Below are 15,991 nucleotides of genomic sequence, written 5' to 3'. Positions count from 1 at the left end.
TCATCATCAAGCCTTACTAAGCTAGACAGCACTGCTTTGAGCACTACATGCATTAACTCGTTTAATAATTATAGCACCACAGATAGGTAAAGAAATTTATCTTTGGCCACTGGCAAGTAAATTGCCACTGAGAGTGGCAGAGTCTAAATTTGAGCTGTCTGGTTCTATGTTTGTACTCTAAACCATTACAGTACTTAACAGAAAAGATAAGGGTTGAGATTGTAAACGGTGCACTGGAATTGGCAATTAACAGATCTTCACTCTTTTTTAAAAGTGTGCTTCCTCAGCACATATTTCACTGAGAAAAGAAAGCAATTGAAGAGAATTTCTGCACAGTCTCAACAACTATCAACCTACTGGAATTTCTACCTAGACTCTCTACTTTCCTGTTACAAGAAAGGAACTGTCTATGGACTTAACATTTTATCTATCCTCTCCCACTTACTCAAGGAAATCAATTCAGCAATTGTCCCATCTTACGTGTATCAGCCGTAGCATCTGAAAATAGGTACATTATTTTCCATCTTAGAAAAAAAGAAATGACCTGTGAGCCCACGTTTCCCTTCAGCTTCAGCTCCATTACTCTGCTCCCACTTTATTTCTTGAAAGAGTTGTCTATATATGATAATGCCACTTCTCCCATTCTTTCCAGAACCCTCTCCAGTCAGTTCCTGGAAACAGCCTTTGTCAAGCCCACCAATTACTAGTGTGTTTCCCAGATTCAATGATTATCTCAGTTCTCCTGCAACCTATGTAGCAACATCTGACACAATTACTCCCTCCTTAACAAATTTTCATGACATGGCTTTCAGAATACTACTTTCTGGGTTCTCCTTCACTGGTCATTGTTTTTCTATCTCCTTTGGAACTTGCTTCTGATTGCCCAGTCCTTAGACTTTTATTAATACCTATGCTCACTCACTTTCTGGGCGGCCTCATCCATGTCACAGCTTTAAGATCATCTCTATACTGGCAATTCTTAAATTTATGTTTCCTACCAAGATTTCTTTTATGAACTTGAGGGAATGAAAGTTTTAGATATTGCAGTGCTTTGTGACTTTCCAAAGCTGAACTCTACCCAACAAAATCTTTTTTTTTTTCCCCGCCCTACCCAACAAAATCTTACCCTTTATTTAACTTCTCTCATTTTCTTGGCTATGACATAAGAAACAATGACATTGAGTTCATGGAAGATACAAAAAATGTATGCAAAATCAGTGCTACAAAACTATGAGGAACAGATGGCTGTGATTGGAGAACTTCATCTCTCTCAAATGACCTATTTTGAAGTCAGTGGCCTACTGACTGTGAAGTAGCGGGCTTCCTAAGAAGTAGTGAAGGAAATGCCTACACACAATTACTGCTGTCAGAAATGTTATGTTTGATTCTCTGTGCTTCTGTGCATGATTTGGACTTGGAGAAGCAAATAAAAATTGTTTATATTGTATTATTCAATTCTACAAAAATTATTTAACTCATCACTAACTATGTCAATTCTGAGAAGAAAAAATGTCAATATTTGAATCTCTAGCAGCTAGCAATTTTCTCATGTTGAATAAAAGTTCACTAAAATTTTTTAAAAATTAATTTTTCAATTATTTTACTGGAAAATAAGTTTTGAATGATTTTTTAAAAACTGATTACATTCTGTTATGTATTTATATATATTGGTAATTTACATATGTAGTGTAATGAATTACAACTTATAGAAATAATGTTTACTCAGTAAATAGTTATAAAATCATTATATATTACTAGGACTAAATTTTTTTTAATTTAAAAAACGTATTTTTTGGCTGCTCTGGGTCTTTGTTGCTGTGCTCAGGCTTTCTCTCATTGTGTGTGTCTGTAGGGCTCCTTTCTAGTTGTGGTCCAAGGGCTTCTCACTGTAGTGGCTGCTCTTGTTGCAGAGCACTGGCTGTAGAGCTCCAGCTTAGTAGTGGTACACGGGTTTTGTTGCCCCTTGGCACGTGGAATTCTCCCTGATTAGGGATTGAACCCATGTCCCTGCACTGGCAGACAGATTATTAACCACTGGACCACCAGAGAAGTCCAAAATATTTTAATTTTTAACTTAAAGATTTTAGTCATCCTTAATTCTGCATTGAATACAAAGTTCATTCTTATTCTTGTATAAAGAACAGATACATAGACAGTACATAAACAGATGTACAGTATATTTGTGGCATTAACATTTCATGGGGGCTAGGGGGAATAGGAACAAATACCTAAGCAGAATCTTTAGGGTCAACAGTTATGGAAAAAAAGCTGAGAAACACCGTTTTAGTTGCTCAGGTCTAAAACCTTGGTGCCATATTTGCCTCTTTTTTTTTTTTCTCATATTCTCCTTAAATTCATGAGCAATCCTCTGGACTCTACCTTCAAACTATATCTAGGATCTGACACCACTTCTCTCTCTCTTTTTTTTTATTGCCACCCTGTAGAAGCCACCATCATTTCCTTGTCTGGATTACTGCAATAGTCTCCTTAACTGGTTACTCTGAAGTCTATTTTCAATATAGCAACCTATGTAATCTTTTAAAAAGAATGCTATGTAACTTTCTTGTTTAAAGGTGCTCTGCTTAAAAGTGTTTCAAATCCCAAAGTTAAAAGCCAAAGTTCTTAGAGTGGACTTCCAGGCCACATGAATTATCTGTCTTCACCTCTCAAATCTCGTGTTTTACTATTTGTCCCCTCTTCGTTAGTCAAACTGGCCTCCTTGTTCTTGCTCTATTTCAAGACATTTGTGTTTTAGGTCTTTTGCACTAGCTGTTCCTTGTGCCAGCATGCTTTTTTCTCTTCCCTTCCACATATTTGCTTGGTTACCTTGCGCTCAACATTCAGATCAAATTATCACTTCCTTCCAAAAGCCGTCCTTGGTCACCAAACCACCATTCCACACACACACACACTACCCTCTCTCTCTCTCTCTCTCTCTCTCTCACACACACACACACACACACACACAGTACCCTCTCTCTCTTACCCTGCGTGGATAGAACTTATTGGTGGTGGTTTAGTCGCTAAGTCATGTCCGACTCTTGGGACCCCATGGACTGTAGTCCACCAGGATCCTCTGTCCATGGGATTCTCCAGTCAAGAATACTGGAGTGCGTTGCCATTTCCTTCTCCATGGGTTTTCCTGACCCGGGAATCGACCCAGGAATCGAACCCTGGTCTCCTGCATTGCAGGAGAACTTATTATTCCTTGATATTTTTATGGTCTCCTGCCAATAAACCCCAGAAGAAAGGGATTTTTGTCTGTTTTGCTGTGTTACCGCCCCACATCTAGAACTGTACTTGACACAAGACACTCAACAACTTTTTGTTGGGTTAACATATATGAAATGTGAGCTTGACGAAACAGGTGAATGTGAGTCTAATGTGGAGACGTGGGAGAATTAAAATACAGTAATTGTATGTGCTTAGTGGAACACAGAAGCCTCCAAATCCATCCAGAAGTTTTACATAGGCAGATGCTATGGCCTGGTTAATTTAGGCTGTGCTAATCAATATAATAGATTTCTAAGGGTTTTGTAAACTATAATGTATTATGCAATTGCGAGACTGTATGATAATTGGCGAAGGTCAATCACATCTTGCCTTTTATTGTTTCCTTGTCTCGAAAATTCTACAGGGAAAATTTTCGTTTCACGTCATTTACTTCCTCTTCCTATAATCCAGTCAAGGGGCTGTGAATGGTATCGTCCAAGGGGAGTGTAAAAAGTTGTTTCGTCTGGGAGTCTGCGTAGTGAATGGCTTGCCGAGGCTGGCGCATGCGCACCTTCGGAGGCACCGCAAGATGGCTGCCATCTACTTTGTCGCGCGTCAGTGTCCCGAGGAGTTAGCAGCGGCGCCGGTAGCGGCAGCTGCAAGTGCCAGAAAATAAGTGGCCGCTGAACGGTGGGAGTTTCTTGGTCCTGTGATGTGAGCTGGACAGCTCCAAAAGAGACACCTCGCTAGGAAGCAAAACGCGGGGTTGGAGCGGTGAAGCCCCTCCCCCCAACCTCTCTTTAGTCCGACCAACTCCCTCGCCTTTCCCTCCCCTTTTTTCCTCCCAACCCGCTACACGCTGGCCTGTCGCGCAGGCGCACAAATCTTCGAAGCGCCTCCTTAGCCCTTGGGGCTTGTGGGCTTCTGCGCGCGCTTCTTCGTCTTCTCCCTTGATTGGCCAGATTGCCCCGCCATGACGTCTCCCTCTGCTTTCTAGGTTGAGAAGGAAGCAGGGGGGCGGGTCCAAGCAGCGCGTGCGCGATACTGTTGCTGTCCCTTTGCTGCTATTGCGTTGCAAAAAAATTCCTGACTAGGTAGCCTTGGGCTTTTCTGTGCTAGAGGACCTAAAGGAGAGAGAAAGATTTCTGCAACTGAAGGGGCAGTCGGGTAGTATTTACTTTAAGATATTAACGCCCACTCTTAGAAGAGTGTTGGGGAAGGGCCTTAAGCGTTGAGAGCCGAAGAGTATAAAACCATTTAATTTCCGGGCCAGACGTTTAGAAAGGTTTTGCAGGAGCTGTTCTCTGCGTAATTCTTCGTGATTGCTGACTGGTTTAAACACAATCCCTTGAACAATTCTGATAAACCTTCGAAACCCGCAGCCCCTCCTTGCAGCGTGTAGGAGCCGCCAGCGTGCCCAGCACCTGGTCCTCCCGTCCTCCCTCCAGAAGAGCCTAGCGCGTGCACCATCCCCACCCCCTGGCCTCCCTCCCCACCTGCGGCTTTCACGCACTCGCAGTGATTGTTTTGCCCGCTCCCGCCGCCGTCGCCGTCGCCGCCGCGGCCGCCAGAGGAGCAGCAGCGCTTGTGCAAACCGGGAAGATGGCGGCCGGCGGCGGCGGAGGCGGCAGTAAGGCCTCCTCCTCGTCGGCCTCTTCAGCAGGGGCTCTGGAGTCCTCGTTGGATCGAAAATTCCAGTCGGTAACTAACACCATGGAATCTATTCAAGGCTTGTCGTCTTGGTGTATAGAGAACAAGAAACACCACACTACTATCGTCTACCATTGGATGAAGTGGCTACGGAGATGTGAGTGTTGGGGGTGGCCAGGGAAGGGAAGACTGGGGAATGGAAGGAAATACTGCTCGAAACGTTTAGGGTTTCCCTGTGGAGCCGCTGCATTCGGTTGGGGTTGTTCAAATTAGAGCTTCAACCCAAGTGTTGCCAAACCCTGACTTATTTCTCACCGGGATTGTCTGAACTGTAGGAGGTTCATCATTTCTTGGATTTTACAGCCACTGACTTGGTGTGACCTTGGGCCGCTGGGCCCAATTCTGTAGAGATTTATATGTTATTTCAGAGCCTTGTGAGGTGGTGGTGTATTTACTGAACGTTCACAGAAATTGTCGCGTCCGTTTATTTCTAATAGGCCTTGATGTGTTAATGATTTCTCGTACTGCTATGGTTTAAGCAGTAGTAAATGCACCTACTTCGCGGGAATGTGTTGGACAATTCTATTTTCCACTGGCCTAAAACTTGTGATGTGTAGTAAGAAGAACCTTACCTAGATGAAGAGGTAACGTGAGCGCCACATAGAGCTCAGGCGACCGACCACCTGAGAGGTTTTCCTCGACTTGTGTTCGCTGCAGTAAAGTACAGGCTTCTTAATACTGACCAGAAACAACCGTAGTCCGTATTGCCACTAATACCTTAAAATGGAAAACATATCCGTCTACTTTTCAGTCAGTTCAGATACGTTTTTAAAGAATAGGAATTGGTTTCTTAGGTAACCAAAACAAGGAATCAGAAGTGCTCCTTTTGAATATATACTACTCCCCCTCTCACCGCGAGTTAATTGCTTTTTTGTCTACTTCGCTGAATTTATTTCACTTTGCTGCTTTACTGCGGAAAAGAAGTCTATTAAATTGCCAGGAAGCATGGATTGTTTGCAGATTTCAAATCTTGAGGACGAAGGAAGTGTGGAGAAGTCATTGTTGCTTCCTACACAGAAGAGATGGTTGACCGTAAATCCCTGTGTATCTGAATTTTATGTTTGTTGTTGCTTCTTGTCTATGGCTGTCACCAGTGAAACCCATCATTCAGTTATTATTATTATTCCACTTTTGCTACTCACTCTGTAGTGTTTTGATCTGTGTTTACTTTTTTAGGGAACCGATGGATAAAACTTGCAAAATCATAGACCCCAAAACTTCAAACTATTTGTGTATAGTTATTGTTGGGAGAGACGTTTTGCGAGATTACCTGTATTTACCAATAGCAGATCAAAGTTACCTTCTTTCCAAGAGGTAAAATTAGAAAATACAATATCAAGTACGGTACTCCTCACTATCAAAGACTCACATGATAAGTATCTACTATGTGCCCAGGCCATTTGTCATTTACAGTGTATCTAGTATCTCATTCTACCTTAAACTAACCCAAAGTAGATTTTTTAATCATTGATTTACCCATGGGGAAACTAAGGCTCAGAAATATTAAGGAAGCTACTAAGCTTATGGTGGAGTTGGGATTTGACTCCACCATATCAGATGACAGCGGTCACATTTAATTTTGTAAAATAATGTTTTCATGCTTTTTCTTTAATGTATTTGGTCTACCAGTGGTAGCAAGCAGTGCTCAAGCTTGAGGACATACTGTTCTTAAACATATTTTTCTTCCTGTTTTAAAACGTTTTCCTACCTTTGGACTCTGGTGCTTTAACTGTATGGGTAAGTTGGTCTCTATCCCTGCCTGTGGGATTATATATGACAATTACAGTATATTTTTTCTAGTCAGCGATGATGAGATACACTGGAGCCAGAATTTTTCTGCCTCTACTTTTTACATTGTGCCTGAGCTTATTTCCCTTGCTGGTATTTTAAGAGTGAAAAAGAGTGGTTGCTCTAGGAAGACAATACTTCATTTGAAGTGCATTATATGTAGTTTGTGTCGCTAAATGCTTTTGGCTTTCTATAAACCTGATTTTTTTCCCCTGGTGAAATGGGCTTAACTTTCTAAAATGGTTAAGGGTAATTTGTAGCTGTTTTGTGTTTACGTTAGTGAATGTCATCTGTCTTATTGTAAATAAAACCTTTTGAGAGAAATATTCGGGAGAGTAGTGTTAGAATTATTTTGGAGTTTGGCTTCTAAATCAGCTTTAGGCAAATTTGTGCAATAGATAGATGTCTTTGGCATTCACAGCCTTTCTGTCCATTTTCCTGATGCCACTTTTGCTTCTCTTTTGGCATCTGTTCTTTAGTAATTTATATTTAGACTTCAGCGTGAATTTACGTAACTGTATAACTCTTCCTGAGATATTTTCATTTTATCTTTTATTTCGTAATGTATATTAAGAGACTTTAGTTCACTTTAAAGGAAATAATTTTGGGAGTTCTTGGTGGCCTCGTGGTTAGGATTCTGGGCTTTCTCTGCCATGACCCAGGTTCAGTCCTCAGTTGGGGAACTGAGATCTGAAAGTTACGCGGTATGGCAAAAAAATAAATAGAAATAAAGAAAATAATTTATTAGAGAAGGCAAGTAGTCTTCCTGAAGACACACTCCATGGTGGGTTTTACCAATTTTATTCAGGTTTGTTTTAATTTGTTTGACCCTTCCACTGCTATCATTTTCCAAAAGTGATCTTTCTGTAGCATGAACCCATGTCATTTCTGTGCTTTAAAACCCTCCAGTGACATTCCATTGCAACAGGCTTAAGAGTTAAACTTCTTTTACTACAGGTAAAAAGGTCTACACATTCTTATACTATCAGCCCTGCCTACTACTTGTCAGGCTTCTTCCACTGCTGTCTTCTCATCATTTTAGATCCAAGCTCAGATACTACTTCCTCAGAAAGGTCTTCTATAATGATCTTATTTTAAGTGGTTTCAGTTGAATTCTATCATATCACTTTATTTTTCATTTTATGAAATTACATTATTTATTTATTGTGTGTTTGCTATGTTATTTCACCAGGGCTATGTCTTCTTTGCTGCTGTATCCCAAGCAACTAGAACAGTGTTTGGCACACAATAAGTAATCAGTAGATATTTGCCAATATAATTTTGTGAAATAGTTAATCAAGAACTTGAATGGTTTTAATTTCTGTTTATCAGAAGGCCACATTTATAATTTAGTAAAAGAAATAATAGATATGGTTGTTTACAGTTTCAAAATGTGGCTCTTGCATAGGCTTGATGTGCAATATGACTATTGTCATTTCTGTATTTCATTCATCCCTCCCATTTTTAATTGTAAATGGAAATCAAGATGGAAAAGTAGAAAAATACAGACTCTAGACATAAGTTCACATCATAATGCCATCAGTTAATAACCTGGGTGATTCTACGCATAGTGCTTAAGTTGTGAGCCCCAATTTCTGATTTGTGAGTAGAGAGAATTATCTCTCATAGGCTTGTTGTCTAGATTTAAAAAGATAATGCATGTATTTTAGTATAGGTCCTAGCATATAGAAATATGTTCAGATTACTTATGATAATGATAGCGATGATGTAGTTAATCTTAAGGTCCTGACTATTTGAAATAATAACTGTTTTGGGAATGGTGTGGAAAACTATACCTAGTCAGGGGCAGATGATTTGAGCTAGCCTTTCTGTAGTGAATTAGCAAGTTCTCTGAAGAAGTAGTAGGAAAAAATAAAATATGTTGTGTTCATGATATCTCCACGATGTTCTGCTTCCAACCATTGAATGGGTTGGTCTGTTTTAGAAGGTGTATGAGAATTTAAGTGAGTTTTTGAAGAAAAGCGGGATATAGGAAAGTAGAATCATTTGTAGAACAGAAAAATCTGTTAAGATTTCCTGTTAGCTGTTTCTGATACGAACTTTAAATATGAACAAAATTAGAAAAGTAATGACATCTCCCCCCACTGATCACCTCACTTCAGTAGTTATCCTTTTAAGGGCCGATCTTTTTTCTCCTATCCCCTTTACTTTCTCCCCCTCCCATTTGAAACAAATCTCTACAATCCGGTATTTTGTCCACAAGAGAAACTGTCATATAAACGTGGACTGGGAAAAACTTTTTTCTTCATACAGGATTAATCTGTTGCAGAGAATTTGCAAAGTGCAATTACTAGTTTTGGTGTATGGCAATGGTTTCTCAAATACTTGGGTGAACCATGAAGATGGCAGTTTTCTAGCTCAGTTTTATCGAGTGCTTATTATGTGCCAGGTACTGCTCCAAGCATTTTACATACATTAATTCATTCGGTCGTCACAATTCTTTGAAGTACGTATTATTATGATTCCCATTTTACAGATGGGAAAACAGAGGCCCTGAGAGGTTGAGTAGCTTGCCCAAGGTTAGAGAGGTAATAAGTGATGGATCCAGGATTCAACCCAGGCATTCTTGATTTACAGCATACACTCACACTCAGAGCCACTGTACTAGTCTTTCTTACATTTTCTACAATGCAAAAAACCTTTGATAACCTGCCTATTTATTCATTGTTAGGCCAGATTAACTAAAATGTCTAGATCTTGAAGCTTTGCAGGGTTTGTTTGTTTTTACTTTTGCTTTCTGTGGGAAAACTGATTATCTTGTATAGATTTGAAGTTCTGATAGTCGTTTATAGTTTTTAAAAAAGGGGGAAACAAAGCTGAACATGTTAGGTATTAAAGTTGTCTACTTGATAGAAATCTCTAAATGTTAAGTGGTTTTAGATTAAATAATAGAATTTTTTGGTGGTAGAAAGTTTAGGGTACCACACTGGTAGTTCCACTGGTCAGTGGAGAGTGAAGTCTTCAGTCTTTTATTTACTATTCCATAAATCTGAGGATCTGGAACTATTTTCTGTGGCTCTGGTATCTGAAATGTAGCTGTTCCTTTAACTGCTTACTTTCCTTGTAATTCATCCTTTGTAATAGGTATGTTGGTCAGGCATATACAGTATAACAGTACTGCCTTAGGCATATGATTTTTTAATCATGTATCACATGTGTACAAATGTAAGTGGACTTGGTACAGATTTAAAGTTTCAAGATGAATTTTGCTTATAAATCCTTACATTCAGTGCTTTTAACAATGCCTTATTGGATACCTGCTGTGCCTGGCACTGGGGATATATCAGGTGAACAAAATGGAGGAAAATGTTTGCCCTCTTGGAGCTTATACTCTCGTAAGGAGAGACAAGCAGCAGACAAACAATGTTAAGTACATTGGAAGGTAAAAAATACTAGGAGTGCTGTAGAGAAATATAAAGCAGGGAAAGGGGATACAGAGTGTTCAGTTCCATTTAGTCACTCAGTTGTGTCCGATTCTTTGCGACCTCATGGACTGAAGAGTCTTCTCCAACACCACAGTTCAAAAGCATCAATTCTTCTGTGCACAGCTTTCTTTGTAGTCCAACTGTTATATCCATACATGACTACTGGAAAAAATATAGCTTTGACTAGATGGATCTTGACTGGGCAGCTTCACTTTCACTTTTCACTTTCATGCACTGGAGAAGGAAATGGCAACCCACTCCAGTGTTCTTACCTGGAGAATCCCAGGGACGGGGCATCCTGGTGGGCTGCTGTCTATGGGGTCGCACAGAGTCGGACACGACTGAAGTAACTCAGCAGCAGCAGATGGACCTTTGTTGGCAAAGTAATGTCTCTGCTTTTTAATATGCTGTCTAGATTGATCATAGCTTTTCTTCCAAGGAGCAAGCGTCTTTTAATTTCATGGCTGCAGTCAGTATCTGCAGTGATTTTGGAGCACCGCCCCCCCCCCCCCAAAAAAAAAAGTCTGTCACTGTTTCCATTGTTTCCCCATCTATTTGCCATGAAGTGGTGGGACTGGATGCCATAGTCTCAGTTTTCTGAATGTTGAATTTTAAGCCAGCTTTGTCACTGTCCTCTTTCACTTTCATCAAGAGGCTCTTTAGTTCTTCTTTGCTTTCTGCCATAAGGGTGATGTCATCTGCATATCTGAGCTTATTGATATTTCTCCTGACAATCTTGATTCCAGCTTGTGCTTCATTCAGCCCAGTATTTTGCATGATGTACTCTGCATATAAGTTAAATAATCAGGGTGACGGTATACAACCTTGATGTACTCCTTTCTCTATTTGGAACCAGTCTGTTGTTCCGTGTCCAGTTCTAACTGTTGCTTCTTGACCTGTATGCAGATTTCTCAGAAGGCAGGTAAGGTGGTCTGGTATTCCAGTCTCTTTCAGAATTTTCCACAGTTTGTTGTGATCCATACAGTCAAAGGCTTTGGCATAGTCAATAAAGCAGAAGTAAGTGGTTTTCTGGAACTCTCTTGCTTTTTTGATGATCCAACGGATGTTGGCAATTTGATCTCTGGTTCCTCTGCCTTTTCTAAATCCAGCTTGAGCATTTGTAAGTTCACGGCTCACATACTGTTGAAGCTGGCTTGGAGAATTTTGAGCATTACTTTACTAGTGTGTGAGATGAGTGCAATTGTGCGGTAGTTTGAACATTCTATAGGAATTTAAATTGGGTGTAAGGGAAGGCCTCACTGAGAATGTGACAGTTGAGCAGGGAGATGAGACACTATAAACAATATCGATACGAGTGTGAGGGGAGAACAAAAACACAAAGGTCTTGAGGTTAGTGTGTGCCTGGTGAGTTTAAGGAACAGCAGGAAAACTTTTGTGACTGGAAAGGAGTAGAGAGAGAGAGGATTAGCAGATGAACTCAGATTTTGGTGGGTAATATGGCAGGAGGGACAGATCACAATTTTATAGGCATCCTTAGACTTTTATTTTTAATGAGATGGGGAACTTAGAGCCAAGGAGTGATGTGAACTGATTTCTGTTTTTAAAAGATCATTCTAATTGCTGCAGAAACAGGAATGCCAGTAGGTGGCTGTGGTAGTAGTCCTGGGATAAAATATTGGTGGGTTTTGGACCAGATTGTGAAAGAAATAAAAAGTAGTTTAATTCTAGATTTGTTTTTGAGAATAGATCCAATCGAGGTTCTAAATGAATTAAATGTGTGGTAACAGGAGGAGCCTGGTAGGCTGAAGTCCATGGGGTCACTGAGAGTCAGACACGACTGAGCGACTTCACTTTCGCTTTTCACTTTCATGCATTGGAGAAGGAAATGGCAACCCACTCCAGTGTTCTTGCCTGGAGAATCCTGGGGATGGAGGAGCCTGGTGGGCTGCCGTCTATGGGGTCGCACAGAGTCGGACACGACTGATGTGACTTAGCAGCAGCAGCAGCAACAGAGGATAATAATCAAGAATGAGTGTTGTTTTTTTCCTTGAGTGACTAGAAAGAGTTAACATTTATTGACAAACTTCACTTATTTAAAGTGTACAATTCATTTACTAATTTCAGTGTATTCACACAGTTGTGTGACAGTCACCACAGGGTGTCTGTTGAGTCTGTAAATTGTCTTTAGAGACAGCCTGGAAGAGATGTACTAGAAGTTAAGTGTAGATAGAGAAGCCACTGTAGTAAGTTAGGGTGGTAAGTACAGATAGAGAAGAAGTCCAGAGAAAAGGCTCTAGGGCATTCCAGTGTTTTAGATATCTCTTTCTACTTAGTTGGTGTTCTGTGTTATTGGCTTTGGTTCTTTTTGAAGTTCAGGGTAAACTAACTTTCAGCTCCCCGAAGAAGTTATAAATCTATTTTGATCTCTTTCATGTTTCTACTCTTGGCTTGGGTTTAACGGCACTTGTGAATCAGTTAGGCGTTAGGTCTGTTGTAATTCCCAATTGTAAAGTTATTGCATAATCAGTCTTCTCCTTGCCCTTTGGATACCTTGGTCACCTTTTCTTCCTTCTCCTGCCCTCCTTTCATAGAGATGTAGATCATTTCCATGTTTTCAGACAGTGTTTCAAAACATGAAGTACCTTAGTTATACACCTGATTATTATAATGGTGTGTACTAAATGAGCCTTTTTGTGTGTATTGAGAGACTTTACAAGTAGTTGTTGCAGTCTTCATTTACCTGCTTTGTCTCTCATGCTGAAGGGTAGTATTATATACATGACCCTAGGTAGATTTAAAACAGTATGTAAAACATAATTTTGTTATGCATCCTATAGTAAGCTAAAATGTTAAATTATGTAGCAGATAAACATTTCCATAACTCAGAGTGTGAAACACTATTGAAATAATTCAAATGATTTTGTGGTGTGGAAATACCTTGAAATTCCATTGGAAATTTTCATTTCCCCTGGAAAATTACTAACATTTCCTTAAACAGGCCACCCCCCAAATTACAGTTTTGTTGGTAGAGAAGGGGTTGACTGTATGTATGTGTGTAATGTTTTAGAGAGTGAAGACTTACTGGTTTTATTTTAGTGCTTTGGCTTCCTGCCTTTCATAAACTAATAATAGTTGCATCCAAACTTCTTTTTCTCCTAAGCTTTTGTCATGCAGTTACCATCTTTCCTCTCTCTTTTCCGCCCCACTTTCCCCATGTTTAGTGTTTTCTAGCAGTACTTTAAGAAATCCTTAGGGTATATTTTGAGTTTGTTGCTTTAAATTTTCAGCTATCTGAGAACTGAGAATACATAAGAGTTGTGGAATTTTTTTGTTTGTTTAACATGAGGTTTTTTTTAATGTGTAGAAGGATTTCAAGAGACCCTAGTAAAAAAAAATTACCCCAAAACTTAACACTGTTGCACAAACCACCTTGACTAAGCTGCTCCTCGGTTTGTCAAGGAAACAGAAAGGAGTTTGTACTTCGTAGTGCTTTTGATTCCCCTGCACCCACAGATTTTAATTATAGAACAGTGGAGAAAGGCACATCTTGTGGAGAAAGTAGTAGAACCCAGTTACTGTTTGGAAAAAGGCAACAGTTCCATTTGTGCTTTAGAACATTAAAGTATCTTTCAGACTAAGATAAAGATAGTTTTAAAAAAATACCTCTTTGTTTTTCTTGTTCTATAAAAACACTGGATTAGAGGCTGTTTGTTGAAAGAAAATGTTTAGAATGCTGGTTTTATATTTTGGTTGCAGCCTTTATCTTTCCCTTATCTCTCTTCCTTCACTTACTAGTGATTAGTTTCACTGACTTTCAGTTTATTGTTCTTTGGTACTCACTGAGGGGCAGAGAGAGAGAGAGAGAGAGCAGATTGAGTATTTCCGTTAGTGAAAATTTCACTGTTAGAAGGGAAAATTTTTTTTAATGTTAGGTTTTATAACTTCATTTTTAATTAAAAAAAAAAAAGACCCAAATGGGTCCTGTTCTGTTTTTGTGTTCCCTTTATCATCGTGATAGTTTTAAAGTGGCAGGATCATTATTTTAAAATTATGATCTCTGTCCAAGAGGCAGTCAGTATTACTTGAGTTATTAAAACCTCTTTTATTGTGTGTATTCCTATGTCTAAGGATACAGAATTCAGAAAGTGAATTTGGAAATACTATATGTTTACTCTATATAAAACTTTGTTAGGTTGCGGAAAGAGATGGAATTACAAGGAACTTAATGTTTTGTAACTAAGATAAGAATTGAACAAAAATAGCTGGTTCTGGGAAGTATGGTAATATGAGTTTGTATATGCTTTTCCAGTTTAGAAGAGGTATCATGTTTTGGTTGGAGTGAAGGTATCATTCACTGAGCACCCTTTCTGGATGTCATATGTATATATGTTACCTGTAATCCTAACATCAGCTCTGTGAGATAGGAGTTATCCTCACTTAAAATTTTTGTAAAATGAGGCTTAGAGATGTCAGTTGATTATTTTGAGGCAATTGTCAGAACATTTTTCTAGCATAGGAAAGGGAAGCTGCTTGTTTTCAGGGTGGCTAAGCATAAGCTAGTTTGTTTTCTGAAGGCAGAAGGTAACAGCAAGTGGGAGAAAGAAAAGATGTACAGTGGATTCAAAGCCTGAGTTACTTACAAGTACTTTGTTATTATTTAACAGTGTTCTTTATTAAATTTCTCATCATTAGTACAGTTACCTTCACAAACATTGTCACTCATAGATTTAGTAATAAATAGACAATGTTAACTGAGTTCTTAGCATGTGATCTCATAACAATTCATGAAGTAAGTATTATGTACTGTATTGCTTAGTAAGTCTACTAGTGATATATATGTAAAATTAGCTGTGCTGGTGAGGGGCAAAATAATAAAATATTATAGATGATATAATTGAAGCACTTGAAGACTCAGTGAGGTAAAATGAATTGTTTAAAATTCACAGCTAGTGAACAGTAGAGCCAGAATTCAGATGTAAATAGTTTGACCCCAGAGCCTACACTCTACCTTTGTGTTAGACCGCTTCCCACTTCTTTCAAAGTTTACTGGTATTTTGTAGTATTGTATAGTGTAGTATATAGAATATAAGACAGTAGCTCTTGTGCCTGTCTTTTTCCCAGCTTTTTGATATATTATTGACATAACATTGGATACGTTGTGATGATTTGATACATGTATGTATATTGCAGAATGATTACCACAGTTAGGTTGTTGAACACCTTCATCACCTCACATCATTACCCTCCTTTTTTTAGGAGAACATTTAGGATGTTGTCTCTTAGCAACTTGTGAGTATATAAGGCCACATTGTTAACTGCAGTCACCCCGCTTTACAGTAGGCGCCAGAACTTATATAATTGTAAGTTTGTACCTTTTAGCCATCATCTACCCATTGCCCTACTCTCTGGCTCCTGGCAACCACCATTCTATTCTCTGTTTCTGTGATTTCTGTGCCTGTTGATTTTTTTTTTTTTTGCAGGCATAAAATTTATTATTACAGACATAGCCTAACAAGTGGGAGAGTACATAGAGAAATGGTCTGCTAAGATAGAAGCAAGGCAGAGAAAGGGCTTGGGCGTCACCCCCAGGGAGGGGGACCTGTGCCTGTCTACTGTGATGATTTTGCTAAGCTGCAGAGGTGAAAACAATCCATTAACTTGTATACAGCAATAAATTGGATATAGAAGCAGATGTGAGAGCCTACCTGTCTTCTATTAAGCCAAACATTAGATTTTCAAGAATATAAAACAGTGCTGCGGTCCTCACTAAACTTTTTGTCTTGGAAATATAGTTGCTTTTAATAAAGTATATATAATTTATTAGCTGAATGGTTTATTATTGTTTTTAATGAGTTGATAGATATTTTAAATTT

At 39.1% G+C, this 15,991-nt stretch overlaps 1 protein-coding gene and 1 pseudogene across 12 annotated transcripts in view; both read left to right on the top strand.

Annotated features, from left to right (window-relative positions):
* The first annotated feature begins 4,804 nt into the window (after positions 1–4,804).
* Positions 4,805–15,991, top strand: part of RPRD2 (regulation of nuclear pre-mRNA domain containing 2) — a 94,494-nt gene continuing 83,307 nt past the window's right edge. For 11 of the 12 annotated variants that reach the window (XM_059884855.1, XM_005203938.5, XM_010803048.4 and 8 more), the window contains exon 1: positions 4,805–5,020. In XM_059884855.1, coding sequence (XP_059740838.1) covers positions 4,816–5,020 — 205 coding nt within the window. In that variant the 5' untranslated portion in view covers positions 4,805–4,815. The remainder of the gene's footprint in view (positions 5,021–15,991) is intronic. The other variant, NM_001206187.1, reaches the window with a different exon arrangement.
* LOC101906299 (protein-L-histidine N-pros-methyltransferase-like) overlaps positions 5,027–15,991 on the top strand; it is a 46,161-nt pseudogene continuing 35,196 nt past the window's right edge.

The sequence above is a fragment of the Bos taurus genome, chromosome 3 (assembly GCF_002263795.3).
Source record: "Bos taurus isolate L1 Dominette 01449 registration number 42190680 breed Hereford chromosome 3, ARS-UCD2.0, whole genome shotgun sequence".
NCBI lineage: Eukaryota > Metazoa > Chordata > Mammalia > Artiodactyla > Bovidae > Bos > Bos taurus.
The sequence above is the reverse complement of the archived record's forward strand: the minus strand, read 5'-3'. Positions and strand labels throughout refer to the sequence as shown.